The 16754-nt window shown below is 33.9% G+C and overlaps 1 protein-coding gene and 1 long non-coding RNA gene across 3 annotated transcripts in view; both read right to left on the reverse strand.

The window, feature by feature from the left end:
- Positions 1–1703: 1703 nt before the first annotated feature.
- Positions 1704–16754, reverse strand: part of LOC131061087 (uncharacterized) — a 48974-nt gene continuing 33923 nt past the window's right edge. For both annotated transcript variants that reach the window (XM_057994599.2, XM_057994600.2), the window contains 4 exons: positions 5452–5602; positions 2834–2999; positions 2651–2720; positions 1704–2063 (listed from right to left, as the gene is read on the reverse strand). In XM_057994599.2, the coding sequence (XP_057850582.1) occupies positions 1773–2063; positions 2651–2720; positions 2834–2999; positions 5452–5602 (678 nt within the window). In that variant the 3' untranslated portion in view covers positions 1704–1772. The remainder of the gene's footprint in view (positions 2064–2650; positions 2721–2833; positions 3000–5451; positions 5603–16754) is intronic.
- On the reverse strand, positions 3273–5445 carry LOC131061088 (uncharacterized). Its single transcript, XR_009110492.2, has 2 exons — positions 3495–5445; positions 3273–3339 (listed from the first exon to the last, which is right to left on the reverse strand). It is a non-coding gene; the product is annotated as an uncharacterized LOC131061088 (long non-coding RNA).

The raw sequence follows: 16754 nt of genomic DNA on the forward strand, positions 1-16754 counted from the left end.
AAATATAATTTCAAAAAGTATTAATAAAAAATAGAATATTTTCTAAAAAAAATTAAATGGAATTATAATTATAATGGATATAATTGAGCTTATTTTTTATAATAAAAATATTTGTTGTGTAATGCTTTAATGAAATAATTTAATTATTTATTTAAATTGTTATTTTATTTTATTTAAATGGCAATAATTAATCAATTCATTACCATAAAATAATATTAATAACTATAATATAATATAAACATTATAGTGAAAATATACATTTCCTTGATAATATGATCCTAATTTAATTATAAATATATAATTATAATTGTAAAATAATATATATATATATATATAGTTGCTTAAAATTATATATTATTTTATATTTATGTGATATTAATAATAATTGATCTAAATAAACTATTAATAATTATAAATGGGATAATATAAACAATAAAGAAAAATAGGGTTTTTAAATGACTAAATAAAAAATATTTAAATTTATGATTAAATGTTATAAAATTATATTGTATATATTAAAATGATTAAAAATATATATATAATTTTCAAAAAGTATCAATATAAAATAGAATGTTTTCCAAAAGAAAATTATACTAAATTATTTATAATAGATACATGTGTAATGCTTGTAATAAAATAGTTTAATTATTTATTTAAATTTTTATTTTATTTTATTTTATTTTATTTAAATGATGTGAATCAAATTCTTATAAATTTACTTCTATAACACAAAAAAATTTCATCCAATCATATTGTAAATAAATAATTTTTAATTTAATAATATGAATCTCAACTTAATAAAAGTAAGTTTATTTTGAAAACAAAAATAAAATCATTTTTTATTGGTGCCAAAAATCAATTAATTATGCATAAGTGAATGCTATTGCCTACAGCAAGTCATAATAACAAAAAAAAAAATCTCTACCAGGAAAAAAATCTCACAAAATACTTATATTAGATTGATAAAAAGTCCTTTGAGCAAACTAGATCCCTCCCCTACCACTTAGGGAACATCTTTTAGCACCTTTGCAATCCTTATGAACAAAACAATAATAAAAATTTAAAAAAAAATCTTAAAAAATGAAAGAAAGAAAAACAAACTTAAAAAAATGAAAGAAAGAAAAACAAACTTAAAAAAAAAAAAAAAGAAGATGATTTTGCTCACATTTTAGAGTTGAAAATTTAAATTTTATTGTTAAAACGGTGGATTGGAAAATTTAAATTTTATTGTTAAAACGGTGGATTGAATAGTAGGAAAATATGAGGAACCCAAGTATTGAGTGTTCTATTGATTCTACCATCACAATTTTTTATTTTTAAAGCAACACATTAATTGCTTCATTGCATTGAATCATATTGAATCATATTCTCTCATTTTGGAGCAAGGCAATAGATTTATAAGGATGTCCATCTCCCAGTAAGATAATTAGTAGTGGTCTAAAGTTTTTCAACTACATAATAGCACAGCATACTTCAGATCTAAAGCTTTTCAACCGAATATTAGTACAAAATAAGTGAAATAGTACACTTGAGGACTTTTAACAATCTATAGATATAAATTCATGATGAATATAACACTTCTTTCCTCTTAAAGTTTCCTAACATAAACCATATGAAACTCAGAAAGAAAACTTAATCTACAAATAATTTGAAACCGATTTGACTACAATGACAAAATAATGCAGAACCATATTAAAAGAGCATACAACAAATGAAATGAGAATTTAAAATTGAATAATGAAGCAGCATTTCTTAAATATGAATAACCTTATTTATACACTATGCTGAGCAGATCCAAGCAACTTTTCCTTTTCTGAAGAAGGAATATCATCAAGAGGAAACTGCATAGTTGACTTTGGAGCTATTTTATTCCATTCGTTTGACTTCAGTGTTATCTTATTCCACTCATTTTCCACACGGAAAAATATCCACTGGAATCTACGAAATATCTCCAAGGCTGTTATTGTAAAAACTGTTAAATAATTATGCCGTAAATGTGCTGAAAGTTTATATGTCCATGCACAACGAAGAACAAGATTGCTCATAACTGCCCAGTAATAAACCTGAAATTGAATTACAACAGTTAGAAACAATGGCAGCAGTATTGGATATCAGAAAGAAAATTATTTTATGCTTCTATTTAAGAAATGGGGAATCTAGAGTGGGTACTATCATAATGACCTAACTATTTAATTATCTGGTCTTGCCATTATCTTTGGAGTATTTACATGAAATCCAAAGAAATCCAAAGAAATCCAATTCAAACTTCCACTACTATATAAGAATCCTCAAACTTTCAGAATCGTATAATATTCTCTATGCTGTAAAATTCTTGAAGAAACATTAGGGAATAGGCAGAAACGGAGAGAACCACTTTCAAAGTGAAAACAGAGTCCCAACTTGAATTAAAAAGATAAGTAAATTGGTAAATAGCCTTTCATGCATAATACATTAAGTCTTTGAAATTGCAAAACAAGCAGCTTGGAGGATGTTTATTAATTGTTTACTGGCACAACAGAGATGGTAGTTTATTTATGAAAGCTAAAAAACAGGCTGGTCATATTTCAACTTAACTAGTTTAAGAATTTTAAGTATCAATAGCATTACAACATTCTTGAACAAATGCTAAAAACCATAAAGTTATACTTACCCAACGACGGCCATATAACATAATTGGATGCAAATGAGGGCCTTTAAACCTAAAAATTCTGGAAAACACACTGCCAAAACAAACAACCACAGATCACAACAACAATCTAAGAAGGAAAGAGCAACAAAAGAATATTTACTTATTCCAACTGTTGAATCACAAAATGCAGAAATATAGGCAAACCTTAATTCCCAGTCACGGGTTACATCCCAATAGAATGAATAGCAAGAATTAATAACACTCGAGAACAGCCAAAGAGGTCGATAAACATTTGTCCACATTTCTGGATCCACGTGATATTTGAGTGCTGAAAGGAAAATAACAGGGAACGCCGTAGCATATTTCAAAGCTGAGAGACACCCAAGGGTCAACATGTCAGTAGAAAAATGAAGACAGCTGAAGCTGTGGTTAATAATTAAGCACTGATCTTTCTAATTAGACCTGCAAGCTTAATGTTATGTCAAAATATTTTTTTTAAAACATCAGTTAAACTTAAGCTGAGATTTACAGTTATAACCAGGAATATCAGAGAAAACCTCTGAAATCCCCTATAATACCATATGCCTGTAAAGCAAAAATTACTATACTACAGCAGTTTAGGGAAAGAGAGGCAAGGCAGATGTCAATGACAGAAGTGGGCAACCGGAAATCTTATAAGCACCATAAATCTGTGAATCCCAACACTGAATCTGACATCACATGATCATGGAGTTTGGATCAGATGACAATGCTAGATAAGTGGAAATTCTGTAAGTTCGTAGACCTGTAAAGTCTTAAAGGAACAAACAAAATAACAAGTCCCAGAATCTACATGTGGAAGATGATAATCAGCAGTCAAACATACCGTATGAATGTACTCTCATCAGCAATTACAAGATGACTGTTATTTTTTCAGAGTGGCATATTTGACAAATTAATTTAGTGACCGTTTTCTTGTAACAAACAAAATGCAACTCTTTGGGAGGAAGAAAAATCTTGGAGAATTTGCCTCTCATTTCATGCTCCAATACTATAAATTCAGAGTCCTTAATGCAAATTTGATAATTCGTTTCCACTGGTTGGAAACTTTGATTGCTTAGAAATTCACTGTAATTAAATTGAACATCAATTGTCTCATTTTTATGTTACAAGGGCATTTATACTAGTTGACTTGAGGATCATGGCACAAAGCGTTGTCAGAAAAAGAAGTGGAGGCAACAGAAATAAGAGCCCTGCAGGAAAGTTTGGATTAGATTAGTGTCGAGGACTTGTTGCAATTATAAGAACCAAAAATAAGAATTACCACTGCAATATTCCAGATGGAAAGTAAACTTAAGATATTCAGAAACCTCAAATTCCCAAGAATTGATAGACTGGACCCAAAAGCATCAATTTTGCATTAATAAGTTGACAGGTCATGTTTTCTCCATCTGATGGGATTATTTGCAAAAGGAAAAAATGAAGAAAGAAAGACAAATAATAAGAATTTGGGATAGGATGGCCATGAAAGCATTTTCACCCTCTCCAATTATTGGTATAGTTTATTTATAAAATTGCAAAATTTCAAGAGGGAACGATACCTCTGTAAGTAATGCCATAGACGGACTTTAAAATTTGATCATGAACTGAAAGTTGGTCATCAATAAATGCAACAAAAATAATGTACTGTGCTAAAATCAAATGATACAAAGTTTCATGACTAAGAAGCAGTCAACATGACTAACTGCATAGCGCAAACAAAAATTTTATGCCCTGAACCAAAATAAGAACCTGGAGGGAAGTACCGCAAGCTTGATCAATGGTGGAGTCAACACAGATATTTCGTATTAACAAATAAGGTGCAAAAATTGAACATATAGTGTACATCCCATCCACATCCACGATTCCATAAAAAAATTCATGGCAAAGAAAAAGGTCAGCATGTCAATGTAACTAAGCAGTGGCAGTAAATTAGTTTACTGGAAATTGTCATGTGTGATTGTCACCACTTTCCATATCTGTTGGGAAGATTGTGCTTGTCCGAAAAGGTGCAATTCATACAAGATGAGGAAATACAAGGTGATGAGTATGGAGGAATATGAGTAACTTTGAAATGTTTATTCATAGGATTGTCATTGTCGAGAAAAATTACCCATTATATCAAGTTTATTGATTATTCCACAAGTTAGTTTGTCAAACAAAGTCTTGTACACAATAAGGCAATTTGAGAAAACAATATATAAGTGAAGACGTTTTAGAGAAGGTTTGATATGACAATTAAGTCTCTAATGCCATACCAGCGTACCCCAAAGAAGCATAAATAAAGTATGTGGCTGGTTCTAAGGCAATAAAATGGATCACCATTAAATATAGATTTCCATTGAACTAGTTATAGCTAGTTAAAAATACTTTTCAAATTCAATTAACCTGAAAAGTGGTTATAAGATTATAAAATTAGGATCACAGAAGACTGATATAGGCAACTTTCAAATAATCCTGTCAAATATTTTCACATGAAGCATAGCACCATTTTATTTTATTCCTATTGTTTGATTTGTTTAACCTGGAGTGGAATTGGCTACACTAAAGTTGATAAACTTACAAAATGAGGAAGTGTGAGAATTTATTCTAGATATGCCAATATTAGATTAGAATGTGTCCAAGTATTTATAGTTATACTACTCATTTGTTTCCTAAAACAACTATTTCCATATTTATTGGAAAAACAAATGGGACTTGGTCGAGCAAATAATTCCCAACTTCTAGTTGAAACATTTACCTTGTCTTTTCCTTCCCCTGTAATACTTTATTTTTCTATATCAAATCATTCAGCAAGATCTTACCATTTAAAAGACAAAACCTGTCTTTCGTGTCCTTATATTGCCGAAGACACTGGAAAAATCGGCAAAAATAAGGAAAGGAAAGAACGCAAGGAATTGCAAATGAGTGGCTCCCGCAAACATCTTCTACATCAAACCATGCTATCGTTGCAACCTGCAGGTGTTCAGTTGTTGCAGTAAGCTTTAATTCTAAAGAAAAGTTAAAGGAAAAACTTTCAAGAGAATATCAATGGTCCTAGAAATAAGATGAGTTAAATTGAACATCCACATGTACTTATCTTGCAACCAATGCAACTGTTGACAACATTTCTTAGCATAAATACTAATTATATGCTTGCTAGGAGTGCACTAGAGCAAACCAACTAAAAGAAATCTCAAATGTGATATACCTAGCATTTTCATGCAAACCATACCCATGTTCCTAGAAATGTTAGGTTATACAATTATAATAATAATGGCAAACATTGAGTTATTGAATTGATATTACATGCTATTCACTTTTTACATGGAGATGCAAAAAAAAAACATCAAAGTTAAGCATCTATCAATGTCAGAGAGAAAGATGTGTTTACTCAACTTTGCAGAGCTAAGCATAGGTACTGAGATAGCAAAAGCTTAACACATCTTGACCATCTACCACTTCTATCAGAATCTTCAATAAAATCGATATTGTGAGCTACATGTTCTGCAAATATGTCTATATATTAACCTGACTGTACAATGCCACATAACTTCAATTATCAAGATTTCCTTCTATTACTGAATGCCCGTCAAGATTTGTATTTTTGATCAACTAATATGTACACTAGTTCCGACCCACAAGTTCACAGTGTTCCAAAGTCAAGACTTGAGAACCCCACAAATTCCCACATTGCTTGGTGCCACAATAAATGAGAATTGTCACTTACTTTGAAATGGATTCTGATAACCTCATCAGCATCCCCATCGTCAGCAACAAATTGATACACGTCCTACTTAATGCTTAGTAATTGAGAACATCAACCACTGCATCACTTCCATTTTGCTCATTAAGCTTGCTAGAGGAATCTACTTTAGCTTTTTTTCTTTTCTTTTCCAATCCTATATCCAAAGCTATCAAAAATATGACATTCCTTAAATGGAGAAGTTACGTGTGGTGATGATTGGCTTGATGATTAATTCTACATAAACCTAATCCTAAGCAGATTCTCTGTCTTAAAAAATGGTTCTTATATAAAGTGGCTTAATGTGAATTGACCCATAAATCCTTCACCCAAAAACATATACTAAAAACCAGCCACTTTATATATCTATTGGCATGATATAGTTGATATATTCTTGCTAATGACTGAAAACATGAACTTTATTTGACAAAAAAAACAATAATTTGTGAAATTGTTTATAGAGCAATTGTTAATTATTCTTAAACAAACCATTCAAGTTCACCAGTGGCTAATTGTGTCAATGCAAAACTATGCCAATCAATCTCTCTTTTACACACAAAGTTGTATGTATAACTTTTCTGCAATTTTTACCATTATCATCCCGACGACTAGTTAGAAGGAATGGCTTAGAACTTCCACATAAATATGTTTTTGGTGTAATTTCTTCCCAAAGCTATCTACTTGTAATATGCCAAATATTTTGCTTAAGAAAAGGCAACTTTTAATCACAGAATAATACTAGATAGAACTATTCTTTACAACAATCGCTCTAAATTTCACTAGTCCAATATATAAATAGCAATAGCATCCAAAATTTTAATCAAGGCCATTAAACATTATTTACCTTTCAAATATAGCTTGACAGATATAATTTTCTTATAAGAGATTTGTTTGTGTCATAGATTCAAAACTCATCGAATAATCAGCAGGACTTGCCCAACTCAAGATTGCTTGGAGCGTTGAAGGCAAGTCGACCAAGACTCGTGAGCTGAGTCCTAGCGAGTCTTGCAGTGTACTCGACCGAGTCCGGCATGAACTCACGAGTCCTAGGCTCAGACTCTCAGTATGCCTCTAGGTGCACCCAACCGGGTTTTTAATCAAAAAAACTTCTACTTTTTTTTTCATTTTTATCTCTTTCTCATCCATTTCCCCAAGCCAAACAGCATCCTAGCAAGTAAAGGAGTAGAGAAGACAAGCTTTTGGGATCAAACCATTAAACAAGTAATCTTTATTTTCTTTTTTTGTTTTCTTGAATTAAAAATTTTAAAAAATTGAAAATCTAGGGGAAATGTTGTCAAAATTTCTTCCATTTCCCTCCATCCCTTATTTCCCAATACTTTTAGCTTATTTTTTGGATTCTATATATTTTAAATGAATGCATGTCATTTTTCTTGTTGCTGATTTTTTGCTAAACCCTACTGATTTTTTTCATGTTAGAACAGTAGTGTCTGTTGATTCAAGTAGCATCGATCAGATAAAACCGTATACCTATCTATTTACATCAAATGAAGAAAGACGGTAATGCAGATATATATTTCATATGAATGATTTATATATCAAACCTCTTCATTATCGAATTGCAATTAAATACATGTCCAAAACATTACCGATATATAATCGGGTTATATTAGAATTGACCCAAATTAGTTATCGAGCTTGTTTGCTTTGATACCGATTCATTATCAGGTGTGTTTATATTGATCTGTTATCATTTACAATGGCACCGATTAGTTATCATAGACACCGAATGGATCGGTTGACATTTGGAAGAGTCACAACCAAGTGACATCTTGGTCGGACATGTCTAAAAGACATGTCCGATCAAGGTGCCACTTGATCGTGACTACCTTACTATATATGCATCATTCAAAAGAAAGGGGATGACATTGAAATTGATACATGTTCATCCTCCATACCTGCAGCAAAAGAAAGATCTTCAATATTATTACTATTCTTGTTACAATAACAATATTATTGTCAGAGTCATAATACCAAAATATTAAATACACCATCTTGCATATAACTTGTTCATTAAATGGAAATTGCACTAACATTTACATGGTATCAGAGCCAGGCTATCGAACCTGAGGCTATTCAATTTTGTGGAAAATTTAAGAACTAGTTTATATCAAGCATCCTATTTCTCTAATGGCCAATGCTATGAGATTCAAAGATAGACTTGGTGTGGGTGATGATTTCTCCGCATGGAAGTTCAGAATCAAGATGATTCTAAGGGAGAACAAAGTCGAAACTTTTATCAAGACTGAATCTACGGAACCAGAGACCGAACCTGACAAAGCATCATGGATAGAAGGAAATGAAAAAGCAATCAAGATTATTGTTGATGGGGTGAGAAATAACATAATGCCCATTATAAAGAAACATGAAACGGCTTTTGAAATGTTCAAAGCACTTATGAACACATTTGAGATATCAAATGCAAGTCGAACTCTGGCCTTGAAGCGAGAAATCAATCATATAACCATGAACAAAGGAGAGACAGTAAACGCCTACTTCATGAGGATCTCAACTCTAAGAGATGAACTAGCAACCCTAGGATATGAGATTCAGAGCAAAGAGTTAACACTCATTGTTCTAGATGGGTTACCTAGTGCATGGGAAACATTTGTCCAGAGCATCAGTGCAAGGGACAAATATCCCGAGTTTGAAAGACTAAGAGATGACTATCTCCAAGAGGAATCTAGACTGAATAAGAAAGGAATGAAACATAAAAATATAGATGAAGACCTACAAGTCCTAAACACTAACTCCACCAAGCAAAACAAGAAAAGGCAATTTAGGAAGAGAAAAGGTCGTCAAGGCAAGAACACTTCAAAGAAGGACTTATCTCACATCCAATGTTACAGATGTGATCAGTTCAGACACTATGTTGCAAAGTGCCCGGAAAGAACCAAGCAACATGCTACATTTGCCAAAGCAAGATAGACTAAAGGGGAAGATGACTCCGGAAAATATGTACTCTACTCAGCACTCACAAGCCAAGCTTCTAACAAGATCAACTCATGGGTGATTGGCAGTGGTTCATCCAGGCACATCACAGGGTTTAGAGAAGTACTTGACTCCATGACAGAGGAGAGTGATGAGGAAGTAACCATCGGAGATGACTCCACACATCCAGTCAGAGGAATGGGAACCTGCACCATCAAATTGAAGACAGGCATATCCTTGCGGCTCGAAGAGTACTATATGTCCCCGGCATCAAAAGGAATCTAGTCTCTATATCGGCACTGGAATATAACGGATACAGAGTGACATTCATGGACAACAGAGTATTGGCTTGGCCAAAGAACTCTTCCATCAAGAAGGCAAAGACCATTGGACAGAGACAGGGTTATTTGTATGAGTTGTGCACAAAACCCAACCTAGCCCTAATCCATGAAGCCACTAATGCAAATGAAGTTTGGCATAGAAGATTAGGCCATCTGAATTTTAGGGCTTTATCTTCAATGGGAAACCTTGTCACAAGTCTACCCAAGTTAAAGCAAGATTATTCAAGGGCATGCAAAGGATGTGCCCTAGGTAAAAATACCAAGGGTACATTCCAAAATAGTACTAGAAAAACTAGTATAGTTCTAGAGTTAGTTCATTCTGATGTATGCGGACCTATGTCTGTACCCTCTCTAGGGGGATTCTTGTATTATGTAATATTTGTTGATGACTACTCTAGGAAGACTTGGATCTACTTTCTGAAATGTAAAGAATCAAAAGAGATCCTCTCTAGGTTTAAAGAATTTAAATCACTAACTGAAAACTACTCAGGAAACAAAGTTAAAACCCTAAGAACTAACAATGGGGGAGAATACACATCAGATTCGTTTAAAGAATTTTGTAGAGATATGGAATCAAGAGGGAGCTTACTATACCTTATAACCCCCAACAAAATGGGGTAGCTGAAAGAAAAAAATAGGACTATAGTCGAAGCTGCCAAGGCCATGATTCTAGATCAAAACCTTAACACAAATCTCTAGGCAGAAGCATCCAGCACCGCTGTATATATACAAAACAAATGCCCACACTTCCATCTTGAAGATAAAACTCCTGAGGAATTATTCACTAAAATTAAGCCAAATATCAGCCACCTTAGGATATTTGGGTGTCTTGTCTATATCCATGTACCTAAAGAAATAAGACTAAAACTAGAGCCTTCTGGAAAAAAAAGAATGCTTGTAGGATATAGTAAAACCTCCAAAGCCTACAGAATCTATGTACCCGGTCAAAGAAATATTGAACTAAGTAGGGATGTAATCTTTGAGGAGGACTTAGCCTTCAAAAGAGCTCAAAGCTCCATAGAACCTGAAATCTATGTCCCTACTTCTAACTTAGATGAAGATCCTGCTCCTGAGTTTCAGAGGGAGAATCTAGATGAATCTGAAAATGAAAATGAACACTCACCTAGAAATCTCAAGAAAAGACCACTATGGGCCACCAAAACAGTAGAAGAAGCTCAAAGGTTTGCTGCTCCTTTAGGAACCTTCAGAGAAAGCAAAAAGCCTAATAAATTTACTAGCTATGTTGCTCTTATGAATGATCTATCTAAAAATGAACCTGACAATGTAACTGATGCCCTTAAATATCAAGTATGGAAGGATGCTATGTCTGAAGAGTATCAATCCATAATGAAAAATGATGTATGGGAGATTGTTCCTAGGCCAACTAAGAAATCTGTTGTTTCTTCTAAATGGTTTTTTAAGATCAAACATGCAGCAGATGGCAGTATTGAAAAACATAAGGCAAGATTTGTAGCCAAAGGGTTCTCTCAAAAGGAAGGAATAGACTATGAAGAAACATTTTCTCCCGTAGCCAGATATACCTCAGTAAGGACTGTGCTAGCCATTGCAACAGCAAAGGGATGGAAGGTACATCAAATGGATGTAAAGACAGGTTTTCTTAATGGAGAGATCTCTGAAGAAGTATACCCAGAGCAACCTGAAGGGTTTGAGATTTATCATGCAGAATCTCATGTGTGTAGACTCAAGAAAGCTCTATATGGGCTTAAACAGGCTCCCAGGGCTTGGTATGAAAGAATTGACACATATCTATCAAAACTAGGCTTCTCTAAAAATGATGCAAATCCTAATCTCTACTACAAACAGAACAAAGGTGATATGCTAATATTGATTTTATATGTTGATGACTTATTAATCACAGGAGAAGATCACCTTATAGATCAATGCAAGAAAGATCTATCCAAAGAATTTGATATGAAGGACTCGGGATTCCTTCATTATTTCCTAGGGTTGGAAGTATGGCAGAATTCTGATAACATTGTTCTAAACCAAGGCAAGTATACCTTGGACATCCTGAAGAGATTTGGAATGCTAAACTGTAGACCCATGACCGCTCCAATGGAAACCAATCTTCATAAACTTAAAGAAGCAGCAGCAGAATCACCTTCTACTGACCCCACTCTATACAAGCAGATGATTGGGTCTCTTATGTACCTAGTAAATACAAGGCCAGATATCTACTATGCAGTGAATGCTTTGAGTCAGTTTATGTGTGAGCCAAAGGAGATACACCTAGTTGCAGTAAAACACATTATGAGATATTTACAAGGCACCTTAAATCTTGGTCTCAAGTATGAGAAAGTTGATCTTAATCTACACGGATTCACAGATTCAGATTGGGCTGGAAGTGTGACTAACAGGAAAAGCACCTCTGGGTGCTGCTTCAGTTTGGGATCAGCCATGATATTCTGGATCAGCAGAAAGCAGTCTTCTGTAGCGCAAAGTTCCACCGAGGCCGAATACATTGCGGCCTCCATGGTTGCCCGAGAAGCAGTGTGGCTTAGAAAGTTACTTGTGGGATTGTTTGGTGATCCTATGAAACCTATTATTATCCATTGCGACAATCAAAGCTGCATAAAACTTTCAATGAATCCAGTGTTCCATGATAGATCCAAGCATATTGAGATTCCATACCATTACATGCGAGATATGGTAGACAAAAATGTAATCCAATTGGAGTATGAGAATACAGGAGACCAGGCTGCAGATATTCTGACCAAACCCCTTTCTAGAGTGAAGGTTGATCACTTCAGAAAAGGTTTGGGTATGATAGAAAGGTAATCTGTTTTGTAACCTATACTTGCATATCAATAAGATGTTTAATGTGTAAACTTCTTTGTCGTGTTAGGACTTCTATGGGTGTAACCCCCTGTTTTCATATTCAAGAAGTGACGACTTCTCAAATATTGTACACTTGTATGGGAACATCATAAGGTGACGATCTTATGATGTTCAAACCAGTTATCGTGATAGGATCTCTGGTATGTCATGGATGTGCCATGATTGTGTTCTGATATTACATTTGAAATAGAATGCTAGTGCACTTATCACAACTTGGATATGTTGAAAATTTAATTATTTTCATATGATTATCCTTAAGTATTGCGTGTGTAGGCAATACTGATATCACGTGCTTAGGTGATATCATGTCATTACAATATGACCAACCCCTTGTATCACGTGTTTAGGTGATACTTCATATTTGAATGGTATAATCCTATGTAGAGTAAGATTATGAAACCTCATAAGGAATCCTGACCATCATAAGAAATGAGATGATAGATATGGTAACTTTATCTTCCCTAGCTAAGAGGGAGTGTTGATTCAAGTAGCATTGATCAAATAAAACCGTATACCTATCTATTTACATCAAATGAAGAAAGACAGTAATGCAGATATATATTTCATATGAATGATTTATATATCGAACCTCTTCATTATCGAATTGCAATTAAATACATGTCCAAAATATTACCGATATATAATCGGGTTATATTAGAATTGACCCGAATTAGTTATCGGGCTTGTTTGCTTTGATACCGATTCATTATCAGGTGTGTTTATATCGATCTGTTATCATTTACAATGGCACCAATTAGTTATCATAGACACCGAATGGATCGGTTGACATTTGGAAGAGTCACGACCAAGTGACATCTTGGTCGGACATGTCTAAAAGACATGTCCGATCAAGGTGCCACTTGATCATGACTACCTTACTATATATGCATCATTCAAAAGAAAGGGGATGACATTGAAATCGATACATGTTCATCCTCCATACCTGCAGCAAAAGAAAGATCTTCAATATTATTACTATTCATGTTACAATATTGAAGACAACAATATTATTGTCAGAGTCATAATACCAAAATCTTAAATACACCATCTTGCATATAACTTGTTCATTAAATGGAAATTGCACTAACATTTATAGTGTCAACTTCAAGTAAATACAAATTAGTGCTAGAAAAGATCCTGCATAGAAGTATGGGATACTGTGAACTATCAAGGGATGACAGGTAGAATTAATGTATTAAAAATACAACCTTGCTTAAATATGTAGAAGAAATGTGAAGATATGCCCTAAGGTGTCCGACAGAAGAGATTTCTAAAGAGATGAATGCCCTACTTGTTGAGTACAATATGAAAAAAAGGGAAAAACAATAGCAACAATGATAAGTCATAATGTATCTAGTTTTGCACCTATGGATTCCTTTGTTGGCCCAAGTCTAGGCTTTCGTCAACCACATTCATCTATTGGTGAGAATCCTGGAGGTTCTTTTTCTACTTCTAGCCAGATTCCTTCTTCATCACCTAATTTCTTTGTTCCACACAATGTTCCGGGAGCACAACCCTCACTTGAAGGTACTACTTGAAAAACAGAAAAAGCACCATGAAGCTGGGATGGCAGTAGCAAACTTTTGGCACCATAATAATTTACTTTTCAATGTGGTGATCAGCCCATATTGGGAAGGTTTGGTGAATGCTTTGATAATTGAGGGTAAAGGGTTTAAGACTCCAACAGCTAGAGATTGAGTAGACCATTGCTAGAGGAATCCATAAAAAAATACACGGCTTGTCATTGATGATCAAAGGAAAGTTAGACTGTAAATTCTTATTAGATGGATCGACAAATGGATGGAATAGAACTTTCCTTAACATTTTAGTGGCTTTTGATGGCACATTGGTGTTTTTGAAGTCTATAGATACCTTGCATGAAGTAAAAAATGATGAGACTTTGTGCAATCTATCGGACAAAGTGATCCAAGAGGTTGGGATTGAGAATGTTGTCCAAATTATCAAGGACAATGCAGTTGCATATGTAGCCATAGGGAGACTTAGTATGAAGAGGCATCCTAATTTTTCATGGACTCCTTGAGCTGCACATTGTTTGGATTCGTTGTTAGAGAACATTGGGAAGATTGGATGGGTCAAAAGTGTGTTTGCAGATGCTAAATAGTTTACCAAATTTATCTATAATCATACTTGGGTCCTTTCTTTAATGTGAAAACACACAAATGGCAAGGACATTGTGCAACTAGGAGTGACACAATTTGCTAGCCACTTCCTCACTTTGCAAAGCATTCTTGCCACAATTCCTCATTTCAAGCAAATGTTTGTCTGATGCTTTGTTGGAGTCTCCATTTTCCAAAAAAGTAGAGGAGAAGACTGCAAAAACAATTGTTTATGACACGTCATCAAAAATGGAGAGGAGTTAATCAGAGTAAGTAACAAGTACAAACATAAACTCTTTGATTTTTTTTTATGGGTTAATTTTGTAATAATTTAAAATTTGTTTTCAAATTTTTTGGTGACAAAACCTTTGATTACGGTTCTTCATATGGTGGATGGAGACGATATGCCAATGGGCTTCCTTTATGAGGCAATTGATAAGGCCAAAGAGACCGTTTTGCATTACTATACCAGAAACAAAAAAAAAAGAAATCATTTGGCACATCATTGATTGTAGATGAACAAACCAACTACACCAGTCAATACATGCCTTGGCCTACTACTAGAATCCAAAATTCTACTTCTCTGATACATTTAAGGCTGATAAGGAGGACATGGCAGGTGTTATTACATGCCTTGATAAGATAGTATCAAATCATGAGATGAGAGACAAAGTTCTTGATGAGTTGGAGGTGAGATTTACTATATCTTATTTATGAATTTGGCAATGTGACTCTCTACAAACATCCATTTTACATACATAATATCTATCTATTCAAGGTCTACAAGGGTGTGGAGGAGAGACTCTTCTCTTCAGCTCAAGCAAGCAATTCAAAGAAGAGAAAATCAACAACCAGGTGAAAATTTCAGTTCAATACTACAAACAGAAATTAAAAACTTCATTATTATATTCTTGACTAAATTCTTATATTTTTAAACATTTTTTGTAGATTTATGGTGAGAGAATTATAGTGTTGGCATGCCAAATCTTCAAAGGCTGACCATCCATATTTTGTCCCAGCCATGTATTGCTTTTAATTATGAACGCAAATGGTGCTTATTTGAGAGCATTCACACAAAGAAGAAAAACAAGTGACCCAGGAATGCCTCAACGATCTTGTCTTTGTTTGGTACAACCTTCACCTTCGAACTAGAAATGTGGAGGTCATTTTACATGAATCCATTGACTTTGGATAATGTTGATGCTTATGGTGAACGGACTTTCGATGAACAAGATGATGTCCTCCTCACTAATGAAGGTCTTGCAGAATTGGATGCAATGGAGGAAAACGAAGACACTTTTGAAGAAACAATCCATCAACGTTTTGATATTGTAGAACCTTCTAGTTGAAGGCCTGAAAAATTAAGTTACATTAGGAGGGGAAAGAGGGAAGATGTAGATTGTTTAGTTGTTTTTCTCATTTTGACATATCGTCATATGTAAATATTTATAGATTTATAATTCTGATATACAATTGAAACCATGAAATTTCAAATATTGAGTGAGAGGATCATATGACATGTAATGTTTGAAATATGACAAATTGATAGTCAAAATTAGGCTTTATATTCTCTAAATGCATTGATTTCTTTTTTATTTGTATAATATAAGTAGTTGTTTTTTTGCTGAGTCCGTGTCGAGTCCCAAGTCCAAGTGGAAATTTTGGACTGCCAGTCGAGTCCCAGTCCCAGTAAAAAAAAATGGTCAGTAAATTTGGTCTAGGGGGGCATACTCATAGTATTTCCATTATTTATCTGCTCCAATGTGGGGCCAGATACAAAAACCCCATGGGGTAAATTATATTATCTGCATATGCTGGATCTCCCAAACTATTTTAGGTTTATATACCCACCCATAAAATAAGAACATATTTCTCGCATTTTCAAACATTTAGTTCTGGCTCACTGTCCTCTTCCATGCTGCTATCAGAACTTCCCACCTCAAAAGAAAAGAACCAGTCCATACCTTGTGAAGGTGCAGCCCCTATGGCAGATTTCAGAAATTCTTTTCCCCGATTACCTTGATGCTTGGACAGTGTTTCATTTTGACCAACCACTGAAACCATGAATGGAACCCATGGGCCAGCTCATTTTAAAGATGTCCATCTGTTATATTAGT

Source organism: Cryptomeria japonica, chromosome 4 (genome assembly GCF_030272615.1).
Source record: "Cryptomeria japonica chromosome 4, Sugi_1.0, whole genome shotgun sequence".
In the NCBI taxonomy this organism is placed as follows: Eukaryota; Viridiplantae; Streptophyta; class Pinopsida; order Cupressales; family Cupressaceae; genus Cryptomeria; species Cryptomeria japonica.